Source organism: Bidens hawaiensis, unplaced genomic scaffold (assembly GCF_021521415.1).
Source record: "Bidens hawaiensis isolate Kalapana, Puna unplaced genomic scaffold, B.hawaiensis_p1.1 tig00057636_1, whole genome shotgun sequence".
In the NCBI taxonomy this organism is placed as follows: domain Eukaryota; kingdom Viridiplantae; phylum Streptophyta; class Magnoliopsida; order Asterales; family Asteraceae; genus Bidens; species Bidens hawaiensis.
Window position 1 is genome coordinate 1 of NW_027500379.1, and position 19,617 is coordinate 19,617.

Consider the following 19,617-nt stretch of genomic DNA (forward strand, 5'->3'; position numbering starts at 1 on the left):
TTGTTCTAGGATGGAAACTCGTTCTCATCTAGAGCACGAGTACCCATCCGAGCGGGACTGTCAGCCTCCCGCGGATACAGGAGCGACTGCAAGTCGTTCCCCTCTGAATAAACAGGAAAGAAGTTAGAAGAAATTTTAAATCAACAAAAAGAAACAGAGCATACTGTAAGGAACAGAGTTCGAACCGTATTCAAGGACGATTGGGATCTTTTGCGCATCCGCATCCTTCCACACCCGGCTCATCCCGAGCATCACCATCCCGGACTTCGCAAACCGGTAAACCGGAGATTGGACTCGGGATATCTTCGAGAACCATTCCGCCTCCTGGTAGTTGGAGGCGTGAAGGCTGGGAAGTGCTTGCCCATTCTTGAATTTCATGGCAAGGGGATGCGCGAGCGGAGATGTAGAAGAACTCCGCTTCCACGAACGAAGACTGCGCTCGGTTGAGCAAATCTTCAAACCCTTGATCCGGGTTATCAGCGTATACCACCCCTGGATGCACCTCCAAGAGTAGAAGGTCATCAGGCGGTCGACATAGGGCTCAATGCCCAGAATCCGACACACCCACTCGAAGTGGCGAATCTTCGCGATCGCCATCGGGTGCACCGTCGGTCAGGTGTACACCGTGCCTCTCTAGGACACGGTACACAAACTTTGTCAACGGGAACCTAAGATTCCCATAGACAAAGAATGCAGCATATACCCCGATCTTGCCTCTGGGGGCATCATACACCGTCTGATGGGGTTCAGGAAACTCAGGCTCGAGAGACTCGAGCATGAACTTCCTGACGATGTACTGATACAGATCGACAGGCAGAGCACACTGGCACTCGCCAGCAGTACTCTTGTCATCGGCGAACACCCCAGCCTCCTGGGCTGTAGCTTCGAGATCGTGAGAAGACATCTTGCAGATGAAAGAAGAAAACGATTTCAAGAGAATGCTCGACTGAAAATGAGAGTATTCGCCGGAAATCGTTTTGAAGATGAAGAGAAGTGAAAGTGAGGATACAAAGAACCCCTCTCCCCCCTTTATATACTAATCGCAATTAATGCGATGAATTTAATGCGGAAGAGAGAGAAATCGAAGGTGCAATTAAACTATGACAAGTGGCAAAAAGCAAGCTGGCAACAGCTGTTGAAAGGACGCGTACCATTAATTTCGCGCCACGCGCCCGAAAAAATCGCGCCCACGCGCCTGAAAAAGCGTCTGGAATGACCGTGTACTGTCACGTCACCATAACTTCCTGCACGTCCTGGACACAGTCAGAAGAAACCGTCGCACGACGTTTCAGAGGTTTGGACTGTTCTTATCCTTTCACCAACTCTTCGAATTTCAAATTTCAAAAAGATTCAAAAGTAAACGGGAAAATACCCTTACCTTGGCAACCAAGTAACTGTAAGACAGGTGCGGGTACAGTGTAAAGGCAAAACCCTTCACATACTTAGCACCTGCAAGGAATTGAAGCCAAGAATACCTCGGCAACCAAGTAACTATAAGACGGGTGCGGGTACAGTGTTAAGGCAAAACCCTTCACATACCTAGCACCCGCAGGGAATTGACGCCAGGAATACCTTGGCAACCAAGTAACCATAAGACGGGTGCGGGTACAGTGTTAAGGCAAAACCCTTCACATACCTAGCACCCGCAGGAATTGACGCCAGGAATACCTTCGAAGTAAAGTAACCGTAAGACGAGCGCGGGTACAGTGTCAAGGCAAAACCCTTCACATACCTAGCGCTCTGCAGGGAATTGAAACCAAGAAGGATCTTCTGGGCAATGCTTGCGGAAACGGAAATATCATCCCCGCATAGCGGGAACGTCGAGAACTACATTGTTTGAAGCTCCAGGATGGAATTGGTGGTTTTAACATAATTGATCACTATGTTCAAAACTACCAAAACCTCATGGAGAATCCACACAAGTGGGACTCAACGCTCCTGACTTGCGAGGAGGTTACAGACCTACCCGCATCATACCCAAAGATCAAGCAGGAAAGTCGGGAATTTCTGCAAGTGACAAGGACTTCCGCGGGAAGAATCCCCATGAAAACCTTAAAAAACCCTTTTCAAAACCCTTTGCTTAAGTCCAAAAGTTCACCTCACTTTATTAAATATTCATGAGAAGAACATTGGACTGGGGTGACTTGAAGAGGTAGGTCCCAGCAGAGCCCAGTTGGACCTGCAAGACTCACCTTCAAAAGAGACGTCTGCGCAGAAACCAACTGGATACGCAGGACCCACCATGCTCAGAGACGTGACGTCCTTACGCGCAGTACGCAAGCTGTTCCCCGCAGGAAATGCCTCCCAATGGTGAAGTACTCTGCCTGTTCCCGCAGCTGCGGATACAAGCCATCAGGGAAGGCCACCCGCGCAGCAAGGCTACACGCACAAGGCACTTAGCTCTCATTCAGTTGTCACCTGAAGGAATGAGCAAAGCCGGGAACAATCCCGCACAAAGGCTGGAGGGGGAATACTCCCGCCCAACTAAGCCAGTCCGTACGATACGGGAAGATCTTCTGTACTGTACCTGACGAGGTATGGGCAAAAGATCTGACTAAAGATACGACACTTATTGACAACAGTATGGCGAGCAGCATGCTCTTGTACTGTATGTCACTATTAGCCGCTGCCTACTCACCAACTCCTGTCATAACCACGTGCATAGCCGGCAGTTGGTGGAAAAGGAATAGTACACAGCAGCCTGGTCACTGTCAGCCGCTGCCTACCCACCAACTACCAGCAGGGCACGTGCGTAGGCCACAGTTGGTAGAACAGGAATACTATTCAGCCGGCCACACCTCTTGGAAACCTACCTCGGCTATAAATACACCAAATGGTATGATCATCTCATCTTATCTTATCATATACTATCTCGTATTACATATTATACCTGATATCTGCTCTAGCAATCTCTTAATATACATTTATATTTAAAGAGCAATCTAGTCTGATTCTCACGCCGGAGGTTGGTCACAAGGAGGAACCCCCCCCCTTCTCAGTGACGAGCTCACGGTGTCTGTTTTGCAGGTCATCAGAAGAACCATCTTTGCCGGTCTAACCCCTCGTGGGAAACATCTATCTAACCCCCAGGTTACCCGTAATCTGCCCGGGGTCCGGTTAGTGTTTCTTCAATGGTTCTTTTTCACAAACTATTCGGTTGATTTGTTCAATTCAGTATATGTTTCAAGAATACAATTTCTCATTAAACAGAAAACGATTTCCTTTCCAACATAGGCTTAAAGATCAGTAATTGATTCCTCAAAAGTCTTGCAATTTCTTCAAATAGACTGATGAAGATGAAGAAACCAAATGAAATTGTAAAGTGTAAAGATTGTTATATGAAAGTGTAAAGATTGTTATTTAAAATATAAACTGTCATATATATCTTTTGTCTTAATTATCCAACCTAAGGACTTTGGTATGATGGTATGGTGTCTCCCTAGCTTCTACCTAGGTATGATGGTATGGTGTCTCCCTAGCTTCTACCTAGGTCGAATGTTCAAACTCTTCAAATGTATAGGTAATTATAGTATTTAGGATTCTTTAGTTTATGGTTAAAAAAACTAAATAAAATACTAGCAACATATTTATCCGATCACTATAACTATACCGACATGCAACTCTAGTCAATAATTATCATGTCATTAATAAATTGTAATATGAATTAACAATAATTCTAACTACTTTTATGCTACTTCTTAAATCATCTTATAACCAATTTTAAACCTTAACCAAGATAAACTACCCTTATCTTTAAGTTTCAAATTCAAATGTAAACAAAACTTATCCATTACTATTATTATTATTATTATTATTATTATTATTATTATTATTATTATATAAAGAGGACAGATTTTTTGGGGCGTAAGCAAATCAAAACGCAAAATAAGGTGAGTAGTTCTCGTTATTGATTTCTAGATTAAGAATAAATTTGATTCAATTTTTTTAGCAGTTGTTTGTTTTTCTGATTTTTGTTGGATTTGATGATATATTTATTATTTTGTGTTCTGTTTCTGTATAATTCATTTATTGATCAAATGATCCTTTTTTATAATCCCTCTTGAATTTCAGTTTTCAAAATTCATGAAAGAATAAACTGTAAATTCTTGGAGAATAAGCAACTTAATTTTATGCAAATGTCTTCTTCAAAAACTCCATGTGCTCTTGTAAGACTTTGCGTCGTAAATGCATCAACGAATGCGTGTTTGCACCGTACTTCCCCACCCGACCAGCCTCAAAGATTCGAAAGCATACACAGAGTCTATGGAGCCAGCAATGTTGCAAAAATACTAAGCGATCTCCCCCCACCGCAGTCGAGAGCAGAAGCTGTTACTTCCCTTGTATACGAGGCTGAGGCCCGGCTAAAGGACCCGGTATACGGTTGTGTGGGTTCTATATGCATTCTCCAACATAAGTTAAAGCGAATCCAGTCGAGATACATCTGCCAGACAAGAATTGGCTGCCTTCATTGGACCGTCGGCCATGAATACCGTTTTGAATACAGGCTTCATGCCACAGTTTCCGAACCAGCATATTATAGGTTCTGAGTTGGAGCGACCCGAAGCTTCTGAAGACGCTCAGCGTAACCGACAATTTTACGAGCTCAGCAGCATCAGTTGGTTGAAGAGCAGGATATGCTAAAGAATTTGGAGCACCATCAGCAACAACAAATATTACATTATCAACAGTGGAGGTTTAATAGATGTTCTGATGGTGCTGGATCTTCAGGTCAGACCCAACAACAGCAGCCGCATCCACAACAAGAACAGGATCTTCATCTGCAGCAGCTCGTACAACGCCAACTCTCGCTCCAACATCAAAATCAGCCATCACAGCCTTGAACTATGACTTTTGTTTTATTGTTGGATATTTATGGTTTACTAGCTACTTTGTTTCAGAAAACAGAAAACTGCATTAATATCTATCATTTATTACTAATTTCTTTCTTCTATATATATTGTTCATGGTTATTGTCACACAAAGCCGAAATCTCATTGTGGCCATCTTAACATACTCACATATAGTGGATAGATAGTTGTGACAGTATTGTCTTTGTGATATGTTTTCCTTTGAATATAGTCATTCTAGGATTTCTAGCTACTGTGTTCCCGAGTTTCATTTAAAGGAGGAAAAGAAAGGAAAACGAGGGATGGAAAAAGTTTGTTGTGTTCCTGTGTTTCATTTAAGGAATGAAAGGAAAGGAAAATATAAAAAAGGTGTTCCCGAGTTTTATTAAAGGAAAGAAAAGGAGGGGAGGGGAGAGAAAATAAAGAGTAAAATAAGAAAAATTGTATCTTTTCAAATTAGAAAGATTATGAAGAAATGAAAATTAAAATGAAAGAGGTGATGCCAAAAGAAAAGATAATAAGAGAAAATTTTCTTTTCCTTCCCTTTCTTTTCATAAATGAACTCGGGAACACAGAACTTGTTACGAAAGATTGTTGTTCGAACCCGTACTCGAGATTATTTTATCAACAAATCGGTCAAGCAACCTATCATCTAGTTTTGTTTCGCCCATGATGAAGTTATGTATGTATCAACATGGCTATCGCAACCAAGTACCCCATGAGTTTTAAACATTAAACCTATATCATATCAAACCCAACAGATGGATTTTCAAACCAGACATGTTTTTCTTTTAACCAAACTCATTATTATTCAATGTCAAGTCATCGCCCAAGACTATATCAAGTCATCTTTTGTTTTTGTATATATGCCATAAAGCTTATGATCTCCTGAGAGTTTCTAGATAAGAAGTTAAAAGATTATCACACATGTTAAGTGAGCAAATCATTATTTGTTGAGCAAAAAAAGGTATGTGAGGTATAAGGTTGATGTTTCATATTCTCATGTTTTGGCGAGGAAACTGCTACATGCATGCTAGAGTTGAGAATTTTTTTTAGAAATGGGGTATATATGAGATTTCTAATCACTTGGGGGCTGGCTTTGATTTTTAATCATAAACAGGGTTCGTAGTCTTTAATAGTGGCGAATAAAAAATTTGGTATATGGGTGTAAGAGAATGTAAGAGGGTTGTCAGGTAAGAGAATCTTATTTGTATTTGATAGTGACGAATAAGGTTAATTTCTTTTGATAGTGGCGAGTAAGGTTAATTTCGTTTGATAGTGGCGAGTAAGGTTAATTTCGTTTGATTGTAGCAAGTAAGAGTGAGGTCACGTGATCAGGTACCATCAGCACTTAGTATTGGCGAATAACCTTAATATCTCTTGATATTGGCAAGTAAGGCTAGGCTTTGCTTGTATTCTACAGATTTTTTATATTTTAAAAAATACTTTAAAATTTTATTTATTTTTAATATTTTGTTATACAAAAATAGAAATATTAGAAGATAATATCAAGTTCTTACGCATATATTCTGTTTTCTAAATAAAAATTAATATTTCTTTTAGTTGCTTTGATTTAGATAACAAAAATCACATATAACCACTTGTGGGTTAAAAAGTATTCTTGGATATATGTGCTATATTAAGCAAATTTATATTTATATGAGATATATTTAGAAGTTCTTACCCTAAAAACACAAGACAAAACCCTTCCTCAGTTCCTTGTCCCTAAGAGTTTCGCTCACGAGTATAAATGTATATCAAGTTACCAACCATACTAGCGTCTTTAAAATGAAAGAGATATATAATTAAGAACAGTATCCAACGTATCATATGAACTTTAAAATCCTTCACTAACTAAAACCATTTTGTGGTCTAACATTTAGGTTCTATTTTTGTATAACAATATTAAAAAGTAAAATTTTAAAGTATTTTATGAAATATAAACAATTTGTAGAATACAAGCAGAGCCTAGCCTCTTACTCGCCAATATCAAGAGATATTAAGGTTATTCGCAAATACTAAGTGTTAATGGTACCTGATCACGTGACTTCACTCTTACTCACCACTATCAAACGAAATTAATCTTACTTGCCACTATCAAAAGAAATTAACCTTATTTGCCACTATCAAATACAAATAAGATTCTCTCATCTAACAACCCACTTACATTCTCTTACACACATATACTAAATTTCTTATATTCGTCACTATTAAAAACTACTACCCTATGTGTGATTAAAAATCAAAGCCAGTCCTCCAAGTGATTAGTAATCTCATATATACCCCATTTCTAAAAAAAAATTCTAGAGTTGAGGGGTACCGTGAAGGATTTGACATGTGCATTGTCGCAACCTAAGGGAAGCTAATTATAGTACGTAGGACAAAACAAACCCGACATTTGTTATAACTAGATCACAAGGTATCACTCACACTTGTAAATGAACATGAAAGTAATGGTCAATCCGACATGGCAAGTGTTTAAATGTGTGCGAGCTATGGTCGTGTTTGAGTTCACATATTCAACATGACAATGTGAAATCTTTCAACATGCCAATAAGACACAACTTCACTCCTGATATCTAGCCACACCAACAAAAAATAAAAAGCAAAAACTAACACCCTGATTCACAACATACAAAAATCATGTACTACATTGACATTGATCATACAAATTTACAAGTGAACAAGAGAAATTATGCTTATGTGATAGAACACACAATGCAATTCAAAGTTCAAATTACCAACTATAAGTGCCTATCACCAAATTGTTTAGGGGTGTAATTATATACTCAACTCATACGATTTGAAACACAACTAAAATAAATTTAACCTTAGTTGGCTAATATAACTTATTTATTAAATTGGTGAAACCATGCATGACTCGTTTAATTAAACAAGCCAATCCAAACAAGCCGTTAATATTCACGCTAACTAGTTTATCGGTTAAACCTTTAAAGTTTGAGGGGCTTTAGATAAGTGCATACATAGATGATGAGGGTGCTAACCATTTTTTTAAACATGAATATAAATATATAAGTTATATTTGTTTTATACATTCAACCTAAAAACCTATGATATTTGTCACTAGTAATGGTTTTTTTTTTGTTTTTTCTTATCCTGATAACCGAAACTCCACTCCATTGCTTTACACCTTTAACAATAAGTAAACTCTTATACTTCATTTTAATTAATTTTAATAGATTAGATCCCTTGTTACACACGGACGGAAATATATAAAACTTTATATATATATATATATATATATATATATATGAGATTTCAAATGAGAACCCCTTTGAGTTTTAAGAACTCGAAAAAACTTAGTGTAACGGTTTTTTTTTTCGAATTTTTTTTATACATCGTAATATATGTAAGTTACATACACATAAAAAAATTACATAATTTTTTACGCACCAAGTCGACTTTTTACACATGTGTAACGGACGTAAAAGTTAGTGTAACCACTTATATCTTTATTCTTTCTCCTACTTTGACTTTTTTGCCAGATTTAATCTCAACCACATATTCCATTTCATTTAATTAAATGTGTGGCATAGGATCTCCCCTATATATAAATATATAGGAGAGATTTCAATTAAGAACCCCTTTGAGTTTTAAGAACTCGAAAGAACTCAGTGTAACGATTTTTTTTACACATGCGTAATATATGTAAGTTACATACACGTAAAAAAATTACAGAATTTTTTACGCACCAAGTCGAATTTTTACACATGTGTAACGGATGCAAAAGTTAGTGTAACCATTTACATATTTATTCTCTCTCCTACTTTGACTTTTTTGCCAGATTTAATCTCAACCACATATTCCAATCTATTTAATTAAATATGTGGCCTAGAATTGAGTTCTTAAGTTTTTAAAACTCAACATGGTTCTCAAAATATCTCTCCCCTATATATATATATATATATATATATAGGGTAAGGTTAAAAATGAAAACTCATTTGAGTTGTGAAAACCCGCGAAAACCCTATGCAACATCGTTTTTTACTTTTTTTTTTTGTAAAAAAAAAAATAAATAAATTTAACCTTATAGGCTATATATATATATATATAGCAAAATTAGTAAAAATAAATTTAGCCTATATATATATATATATAAGGGAGATTTCAAATGAGAACCCCTTTGAGTTTTAAGAACTCAGTGTAACGGTTTTCTTTTTTCGAATTTTTTTTACACATGCGTAATATATGTAAGTTACATACACGTAAAAAAATTACATAATTTTTACGCACCGAGTCGACTTTTACACATGTGTAACGGACGTAAAAGTTAGTGTAACCATTTATATCTTTATTCTCTCTCATACTTTGACTTTTTTCCCAGATTTAATCTCAACCACATATTCCATTGCATTTAATTAAATGTGTGGCCTATGATTGAGTTTATTAAGTTCTTAAAACTCAACATGGTTCTCAAAAAATTCCTCCCCATATATATATATATATATATATGCTAAGTATAAAATGAAAACCCATTTGAGTTGTGAAAACTCAAGAAACTCATTCTCAACTACATGTTTTTAATTAATGTTTAAATCTTGTGGTCCATAATTAAAATGAATAAAAAATGTAAATACAAATATAACTTTTTCTCTCTTCTGAAAACATATATAAAAATTAGTAAAAAAATGTTAAAAAATAGCAAAACATTTTTTTTATGTTTCGATGTTTTGTATTAAATGTTACAACATATATTACATGTAACAAAAAAAAAACGATGTTACATAGGGTTTTCACGGGATTTCACAACTCAAGTGGGTTTTCATTTTATACTTTGCCTATATATATGTGTGTGTGTGTGTGTGCGTGCATGCGTGCGTGCGCGTGTGTTATATGCGTTTTAATGAATTATAAACGTCAGATAATCACATTGTTGTTTTAATTAAAAGAATCCAAAATATTAGAAAATAGAAAAAATAACAATTTAAAACATAATTTTAAGTTATGTCACATATTTCTAATTTATACCATGAAAAAAAAATTAATGGAAGCTTTATCATCTAATAAAGTTATATATTGCAAGCTATTAAGCATAAACATGTAGATGCTATAAGATAAGCTGTATGTTATAAAAACTATTTTTTATTAAAAATATAAAACATTTAAGTCCACAACATAAAAAATGCTAAAAATATCAATATAACAATGAGAAATAATTATAATTTTTATTAAACTGCGCGTTATATAAAGCAACAATATAATCCAAAACTCGTAATTTAAATCACCATTTCAATCCAAACATCCATACATCCGGTCCAAACGCTCATAAATAATTTCCCAAAAATCCAAAAAAAAATAAAATAACAAAGTCTCAAAGTTTAAAAAAATAATGAAAACAATTAATTGTCTTTATTACTCAATAAATGGTGATTTTAACAATTTATTTTGAAACTTTCCTCAACTTAGGAGTTAATGTTTAAAATTAATGTTCAAACTAACATGTGGAAATTATATAAATGAAAAATTGATGAACTGGAAGCCTATGTGGACATGATAGTTGAATGGCATGTGAAAACCTTGTATTGCTTTAATAATATAGTAAGATTCTTATGGGTTAGGTTCAAATAAAAAGTTTGATTTTCCTAAGAATGCTAGGAAGGAGGGTATTTTAGTCTTAACACTTTAATATCAAAACTCACTTACTTTAATTTCAAAACCCATTTAAATTAATTTCAAAAACTCACTTACATAAAACCCAATTACATCATCACTCATCTCCTACAACCACCACCACGCCACCACAACCGTCACCCACCGCCGCCACCTCGCCGAAAAAGTCTATGAAAATTTCGCCGGAAAATTTCACCGGAAAAGTCGTCGAAAAGTCATCGGAAAACAAACCTCGAGAAATTTCGCTGGAAAATTCACCGAAAAAGAGCTATCAGAAAACGGCCGCCGAAAAACACACAATGAAAAACACTATGAAAAACACAATGTAAAAAACACAATAGAAAAAAACACTGAAAAAAACACAATGATAAAAACTTAATAAAAAACACAATTGTATAGCACAATGTAAAAAACACAATTGAAAAAAACACTATGAGAAAAAAAACACAACAATAAATACAATTGTATAACACAATTTTGTAAAACACAATTTTGGTAAAACACAATACGTAAAAAACCCACTAATCTTTTTTTAATTTTTATATAACAATATGGTACTCATATAAAAGATAAAAAGACACTCGTTATTATGATGAATTTGTTTTTCAATAAAAACGTCGTAAAAAAAGTTATGGACGTTTTAAAATGATGGGGGAATTTGGCATGTGCCTTGCATGTGGAGAGAGAAAGTCAACAAATGTATTATTTCTTTTATGCCCTTCCTCTTATTTTCACACATAATTTCCACCTAAACTAATCTCAACCCTCAATGTTCAAAATCAATGAACAAGATTACTTCCTATCATTCCTACAAAAACTATACTTTCTATTATAACCTAACCTCTCTTTTTAATACCATGTTTGACCTTTCTACAATTTATTTATCTATTTTTTTTGACAGCTATTTATAGAGAAGACAAGTAAGCCGCGAGAAAAGGTCGGGTGCCTCCTTCACCATCGTTAAGTGTGTATCATAAATTTCCAAAAAGAATTCTGTTCATTTTATTATTTTATTTGTTAAGTCTTTTTTTTGGGTCTTGCTAATAAGACACCCACCTTCAAACTTCAGACACCCTTCATACGACTCGTATAACTTATACGAGTCGTATAGACTTCCGTACTCTGACACCCACCAGCTTTTTGTAAAAGGTGTTTGACCAAATTCTTAAACGAGTCGTATGACTTATACGAGACGATGTTGATATTTATACGAGTAGTATAGCCTATACTACTCGTATACTGTCCATACACCCACTAGACGACTAGTATAGCCTATACGAGTTATTTTTAATCTTTATACACCCTTTTCAGATCATACATACCAGCTTCTCAAACGGTGTTTGACCTGACTAAATACTTATACGAGTAATATAATCTAAAAGAGCATGTGTATGACTAGTTTTATACGATTAGTATAGGTTATATGACTTGTACAGATAGGGTAATAATTTCATACGTACCGAGATTCTTACGGGTTCGCATGATGAAAATTATTTGACACAATATAATATTTTGAAAATTATTTAACACGAAACAAGATTCCACTGTTAATTATATTACATGACATAATGGTGTAAATTAAAAAGAGAGAGAGAAACAGACTGAAAATCTAAGAGTTTATTCTTTTTTAATAACTAGTATTTATTTTTCATAAAAAATTAATTAAAAACTAAATAATTAATATTCAGTTGTGAAAAAATAAGCTTTAAACGAGCTTAGAATGTTGTAGGGTATTCCATATGTTCAATGAGACGAGAAATAATTGATTTCTCAGTTAATCATAAGAAAAATCCAATAAAATATTTATTTTAGAAAAGTTGTAACATAAGTGTTTTGTATAGTGAGAATTTATAGTGTTTAATAATTTAAGTCATGTAGCCAATAGTACTCGTATTTGCGTTTGAAAAAAAATCAATTTTATCTATTACAAATAAATGCTACTAATGTCGGTAGAAAAGAATTTAAAATTCATCTCGTATAGTCCATACAACTCGTATGGCTTCCACTCATGAAAATTCAAATTGTCTCGTATAGCTTATACAACTCGTATAGGCCTCCACTTGTATAGGCCTTCTCATATTAACTGGTCAACGAATACTGAAAAAAATCTGCCACATATACGAGTAGTATGAGCTATATGACTCGTATAGATGGGCCAAGGTATTCAAATAGCAAAATAAGTGTTTGAATAGAGAAGATATTTTTTTTATCTGAAAGAATCTATAAAAAAATGTCCATTTGGAGTTCTGCTAAAGCATGTTTTGTTTTTTTCTATCAACTCTTAACTATGAAGACCTTTTGTTGATTATTTATTTATTTCATACAAAATTACATAGATGACGTATGATATTTGAGTAAACTAATATCTTTGGGTATTATTAAGGTTTTAAAGTAACAAGTTTGAGTTTAAGTTTTAATTTTGTAATGAGTTTTAGTATTAATATTAACTTTTGTTAACTTTTCAATTAAGATTGAGGGCATTTCAATCTTTTCAAATTTGAAGGACTAATCATATAACTAATTGGGTGAGGGGCTGGTTATTTAATTTACTTAAAAAATAAAATATTTATATATAATCGTTTATTTTATAAAAAATAACATATTTAAAACAATATTTATTCGGTTGGGAAAAGCTGGATGCTGGTAAAACTCGAGCGTTGCGTCAGAGAGTCGATGCGACCCAGGCAGGTAAAACGAAGTGTTATGAGGGAGAGTCGACACGAATTCGGTCGTATCGACTACGTTCATTACAGTATACGTTGGTAAAACCAAAGAGTTCAAAACCCCAAAATAATTTCGTCAATTTAACATATAAAAAATAAAATATTTAAAACGATGCTTATTCAATAATTAAAACCTGGGTGTTGGAAAAACCCAAGCGTTGTCAGTCTCAGGCTTTGTGGTCGTGAGTCGGTAAAACGAGTGTTGGTAACACCCGAGCGTTGCGGTGGTGAGTTGACATAGATTCGACTGATTTCGGTTTCGTTCGTTACAGTCTCAAAACTAAAACAAAAAGGGTGGTAAAACTCGGACGTTAGTAAAACCCGACATTGTTGGTTCTGAGCATTGTGGTGGTGAGTTGATGCCCGGGCGTTGCGGCGATGAATCGATGCGAATCTGGTCGGTTGTGGTTACACTCGTTACGGTATCCGAAAAAAATTAAGGTGACATGACCCAATATTTGTTTGCCACTTGGACTAATGGTAGGATTGCGTCACCAAAATTCTCATTTATTATATAGAATAATAATTGGTTTTTAATATCCTTGAGTTTATTCATTTTATTAGAATTTAACAAAAATTAATGTTAATACCCAAACTCGTCAGAAAATTAAAAGCTTAAAAGCTAAACTTGCTACTTTAAAAATTTTGTACCCAAAAATGTTACTCAACTCCAAACTTTATATAATTGGGTCATTACTTGATTAGATATTGCATTATTATTGATATCCGTTATGCTATGATAGATTAAATGTTAATTAATTTACGAAGGTTTTTATCATCAATTTTAACTTGGTGCTGTTTTAATATAATTAGAGCATTCGCAATTCATTCTCGATCTCTATCCCTATAATTACAATAAAAACATTATCTTTTCTCTCTCATTTTTAATTAAGTAATACATTTTTTCTTTTAAAATTATATTTTCTTTCTCATTTACTCACAACTTTCAAAACATTAAAAAATTATAGAGATGAACAGTGTGTTTCTCCAAATTTAACCATAAACAGTATCATTTTCCATCTCCTCTTTTCACAACCACTTGTAACTATCTCTAAAAAAATAGAGAACCCCCCTCACATAATTTGGAGAATCCATTGGGAATGCTCTTAGAGCATTCCTAGTCTGTCTCAATCTCTATAACTACACTAACTAACAGTACATTTTTTTTTCTGTTCAATTAAATAATATTTTTTATACCTTTATTATTATAGTTTTCTCTCTCATCTACACAACCAATTCAACAAATATTAAAAAATAAATATGAGAAAACAAAGTATCCCCAAATTTACAAAAAATCACTACATTTTCTTTCTCCACCCTAATTTACACTCACAACCACTCAAAACCCCATCCTATAATTTACAAACTCTTCTCACATTCTTTTAGGGGATGAGTTGAGAATGCTCTTAGTAGTTGAAAAAGGGAAGGGAAACAAAAAAACTCAGCAACGTCAAAAGTAACGACGACTAGCACTAAACTCACCCTAATGTAAGTTTATTTTTTCGTGATCGTATTCAAGGCTTGCAGTCGTTTTTAGGGATTAAAGTGTTTTGAAAGTATAAAATCTAAATTAGATGATTCAGAAAGTTTGAACAAAAACAAATTTGCGTATGGCTTTAATTTAAAGGAGTTATGATTTATAACGGCTACATTGTAAAGTTATAGTTTTTATTTAATTAAAAATAGTATTACGTTATGCGGTCCCTTGGATTTAACACCAATTATGTGTGACAGCATCAAAGTTAAAAAGAAGTTGTGAGTGTCGGTGGCACAGCCATGGCTGCTGCTACTGCCAACTCTCTCCTGTTACTCGCGCGAGTCTCTGCTACTCTGGTGGCCATTCTGGTCCTCACTTGGGCTCTCTACTTCACCACCAGCTTCCTCCCTCACACTCTCTCTCAAAAAGACCTCATTTACTCTGTAACCTTCTAATTCCCCTTTAGTTAGTTTGTATGTGTATTTTTTTTTTTTAAAGTTTTATAGTGTTTTAATTAACAGGTTCTGCATCCTTTGTTAATGGTCATTGGTTTCATTCTCATAAGTGGAGAAGGTATGCTTTTTGTTACAAGATACAGCTTAGGTTTTATTATACTTATCTTTACTAAGATGTGATTTTGATTCAATTGTATTCTGCTTAAGTTGTTTATTTTATACTTTTCGGTTGGTTTCTGAGTTTGGTGATGAAAAAGCAGCAATACTGGTGCATAGATGGCTACCTGGTTCAAGAAAGAGGAAGAAATGGGTGCATTTGTGGCTACAAGGGGTGGCATTGGCAAGTGGGGTTTTTGGAATTTGGACAAAGTTTCAAGGGACAGAAGGGGTTGTGGCCAATTTCTACAGCTTGCATTCTTGGATGGGTCTTCTTTCTGTCTCTCTTTTTGGAGCCCAGGTAGGTATTTCCAATTTTACATCTCTTTTAATAATGTATCTTCACACTCCCGTCCGCTTCGACTAGTTTTCACGAATATTCTCAATAACTATGATTTTGAGACACAAAACCAAACCGTCCTGGTGGGACGGTCAACCAGACCGAATGGTTTTACCGGGTGTGGCACCTGGGTCTGGTTTTCACGATTTTAACCCATTTTTTCCTTTCAAACTCACTAGTTGTATTATTTTTTCTAAACAGTATTATATAAATAACAAGCTTAAACAACTAGTTCGGTTTAGTTTTTTACACGACTGTCTCAAGTTTATAAAGATGTCCATTTCTGACAAAATTTTTTCTCCACGGCCAAAAATACGTTGAAATGTGTATGTTTCCGCCTTAGATTCATAAATGTCCCAAATGACTTGAATGTAGGAACATGCTATCCAAATTTGTACTTTAAATTAATTCATGTACTTGAAGAGAATAAAAAAAAAAATTTAAAGTGTGTCAAATATTTATAAAAAATAAAGTAGATATAGAAATTTATTTGTATATTTAATAACTACCTTTAGAACCCATGTATTATACGGAGCTGTCAAATGAAAAAAATAAATAAGGTTCGTTATTTGAAATAAAAGAACAAAGTTAAAGGTAAAAAATAAATAAAATATATAGTAAAAACATTACGTCTAGAATTTGTTGATAGAACATATAGGGCATGTTTGGTAGGGAGCTTTTAGCTTCAAGTTTTAAGAAAAAGCTCTTACTCAATAAAAAGTATTGTTCGGTTGAAGGAGCTTGAAGCTTTTAGGTCCAGAGAAAAAATTTGACGCTTGAAGCTCATACTAGTAGCGTTTAGAAAAAAATACAAGATTTTAGTGTTTAAAATTACTTAAATAACCTTCAAGATATGTACATTTAATTTTATGTTTTTTTATTTATGCCCATTTTGGTCATTTTATACATTTTATTAAAGATTCAGCTACTATGTCAAATATCTAAATATATATAAAAAGCTACAACTACCAGCTACTAACTTCCAGTTACCAGTAACCAGCTTTCAGCCACTGGTCATCAGCTAGTGTTGCCAAACATACCCATAGTGTCTACGGGATAAAAATTGGACATCGAACGAACAAACGATGAGTATTCTTATCATCTTCCAATATTAACAAGTTTAGACCACGTTTGCTAATCACCCTGGATAACACAACATATATTATCTATGGAAATAACCTGGACGTTGAAGGAACAAACCAACTATAGAAAAAGATTGTTCTTAGCTATTTTCTACTTGTTCAACTTTTATATTTCTACTTGTTTGATCTTCAATTAATATTTTACTTTAAATTTCCTGGCTATTTTATAATTCAATTGCTAAAATGGTTTTGACCTATGACCTATAGATAGATAGGATGAATGAGATAAGAGATTAGAAAATTATGAGAAAAATTAAGCTAGAATTGAATGTGGCCTTGATATCTAAGCCTCATTATTTTACTTTATTAGAGGAGTCTTGTCTATCCACCATATCATGTGAGTGAGGTTTTTATAATATAGGGAGTGATTTAAGGTAGTGTGAGTGAATGAAAGAGAAAATACGATTTTTCTGTATATTTGAAAAGTTCCTGTAACACATTATAAATTTTTTTAATATTTTTTTAGAGTGATTGTGAGCAGAGGGGAGAGAAAATGTAATGCTTAATGTATATAAAAAATATTATTTAACTAAACATAAAAAAGAAAATACAGTAATTTTTAGTGTAATTTTGAATTTTGAAGATATGAAAAGAAATGAGAATGCTTTTAGAAGAAGACTAGTAAAAATTTATCTATGGTATAAATTTATATAAAATAACAATTTGTGTCTAACTTTGATTCAATATTTCAACCATTTTATAAATATGTTTGCTAACATAAATATGTTTGCTATTAACAGATATACTTAAAATACTTTTAGCATTCGTAACAAGTCTTGATAACAATTATATTAAAACTATGGATACGTTTTTTCCTTCCGTTTTAGTTTATTTGATATTGTTATAAATCATAACCCTTTTAAAAAGCTGAAAAAGTTGTTTTTAATTGTTTTTTCATCAGTTAAAATTGACTGGACACCTATATATATAATAATATGTAATATGTAAACTAAATTAGTAAAGCTTTTTGGAAGAAAGTGACACAAAATTATTAAAGATATTTATGTCAAAACAATTGCTTATATGGTCCCTCTCCACTAATGAAACCAAACTCCATGATTGCTTCAATTATTTATGAATTATATAATTAAATATTTATTTAAAGACTCGGGAAATAACTTCTAAATTTTTGTTATACAAAAGTATGCGTTAATCTTTTTTATTGTTGTTTGATGTAGTGGTTGATGGGTTTTCTAAGCTTTTGGCATAGGGGTGAGGTACGAATGAGCAGAATGCGTGTTTTGCCTTGGCATGTATTTCTTGGTCTTTATACATATGGATTAGCAGTAATAACAGCTGAAACCGGGCTTCTCGAGAAGTTGACTTTCTTGCAGTCAAATGGGGTAGTTTTGAAGCGATGTAACGAGGCAATGATTGTTAACGGATTAGGGCTGTGGCTGGCCATGCTTTGTGGTCTGGTAATATTAACCGCGATCTCACCCAAGCACTACCAAAGTATTCCCACAACAAAGGTCGTGTACTCGGATAGCAAGTGCTTGACTTCCTAGTCGAATTCACTTTCCTCATGTTTCAGTGTCGAGAATTCATGTACATATTCGATCATGTGTTGTGAGTGAAAGTGGTTTTACTTTGTTCTTTAATAATCTTGTCATCAACAGTTCAACACTACGGACCACATTACTAAATTAGTTGAATAAACTTGTACAAAGTGGGCTTTTCATATGACCCACAGCCCACAGGCCTGGCAACAAGTGGATGATGCCTTGGTAATGGTAAATAGTAACCAAAATTCCGAAATCCCCATGTTGTCTTTTTGTTTTTGTTGTTGTTGTTGATTTTAAAATGATCAAAAATGATTTAATTTTTTAATGACAGTTCAATTTGTAGGTAAAACTGATTAAAAAGTTGTATAAATACAGTTCAGAATTTTTTTTTCTAGGTGAGCGAAGCGGTTGATATGGACCGAAAGGTTTCTGCTTTTCCATTTAACTGGCAAACCGGATTTTACAACCTTGTCGGACCAATTTGGACTTGCAAAATGGATCAAGTCTACCTTGGTTCAACATATTGTATGGCTTCTCAGATTTTATAGATGAGGATTTGGTTAAAAACTTCTTAGTGTGCAGTGATGAATGTAGGAATTTTTTTCAGGTGAGACGCTACTTTTAGATGCTTCAATTTCATGAAATCGGATATAAATATTTTAGGCTGGTTCAATGGTTCGGGTCGATTCATTACATAATAAAAATACGATAAAATAATAAAAAAGACGCCATCATTCGAAATTAAAAACACATAATATAAATACAATGGTTTTTAAGAATTAAAAATAAAATACTTTTATTTGTTCTCTATGAGTCTTTATCTTTTAAAATCATTACATAATATAAATACAATAGTTCGGTTGGATGCCCGGACTACCAGAGGAAAGAGGTGTGGTGCCTATGTAATCATGGTGGAAAGGGGAGAGAGACAGATAGCGGCGTTTGTAATTGTATATTTGTTTAAAAGTTTTGGTTTATGAAACCTTAAAAAGCTGTATAGAATAGATTTTTTTTAAAAGTAGTGTAAAACGGATTTGAACCCAAAAAAGGCTGTATAGAATAGAAAAAAAAATAAAAAAGGAGTATAAAACGAATTTGAACCCTAAACCGCTGTAGAGAAAAAAAAATTAAAAAAAGTAGTGTAAAATGTATTTGAACCTGTGACCTTCAGTTAACCAACTCAGAGACTTATCGATCAGACCTGAAGCTTTTAATCTAAGTAGGATGGTTTCTTTCAAATTTATAAGGTGGTTCATTCTATTATCTTACTACTCTAATAAAAGTATACTCTTTTTTTTTTGCCACATGTCAAGCTCTCAATACTCCTCATCTTTTTTAACG

At 33.9% G+C, this 19,617-nt stretch overlaps 1 protein-coding gene and 1 pseudogene across 2 annotated transcripts; both read left to right on the plus strand.

Moving 5' to 3' along the window:
• The first annotated feature begins 4,136 nt into the window (after positions 1–4,136).
• Positions 4,137–4,841, plus strand: LOC143601925 (protein LATERAL ORGAN BOUNDARIES pseudogene; annotated as a pseudogene).
• A 10,053-nt stretch (positions 4,842–14,894) lies between these two features.
• On the plus strand, positions 14,895–18,294 carry LOC143601926 (putative transmembrane ascorbate ferrireductase 4). 2 transcript variants are annotated; one of them, XM_077079203.1, is made up of 4 exons: positions 14,895–15,121; positions 15,200–15,251; positions 15,391–15,590; positions 17,950–18,294. In XM_077079203.1, exons 1-4 carry the CDS (start codon positions 14,978–14,980, stop codon positions 18,277–18,279), a joined length of 726 nt encoding a protein of 241 aa, XP_076935318.1. In that variant the 5' UTR covers positions 14,895–14,977; the 3' UTR covers positions 18,280–18,294. The 2 variants fall into 2 exon arrangements, with proteins under 2 accessions (XP_076935318.1, XP_076935319.1); XM_077079204.1 differs by having other exon boundaries at positions 14,900–15,121; positions 15,394–15,590.
• The last annotated feature ends 1,323 nt before the right edge of the window (positions 18,295–19,617 follow it).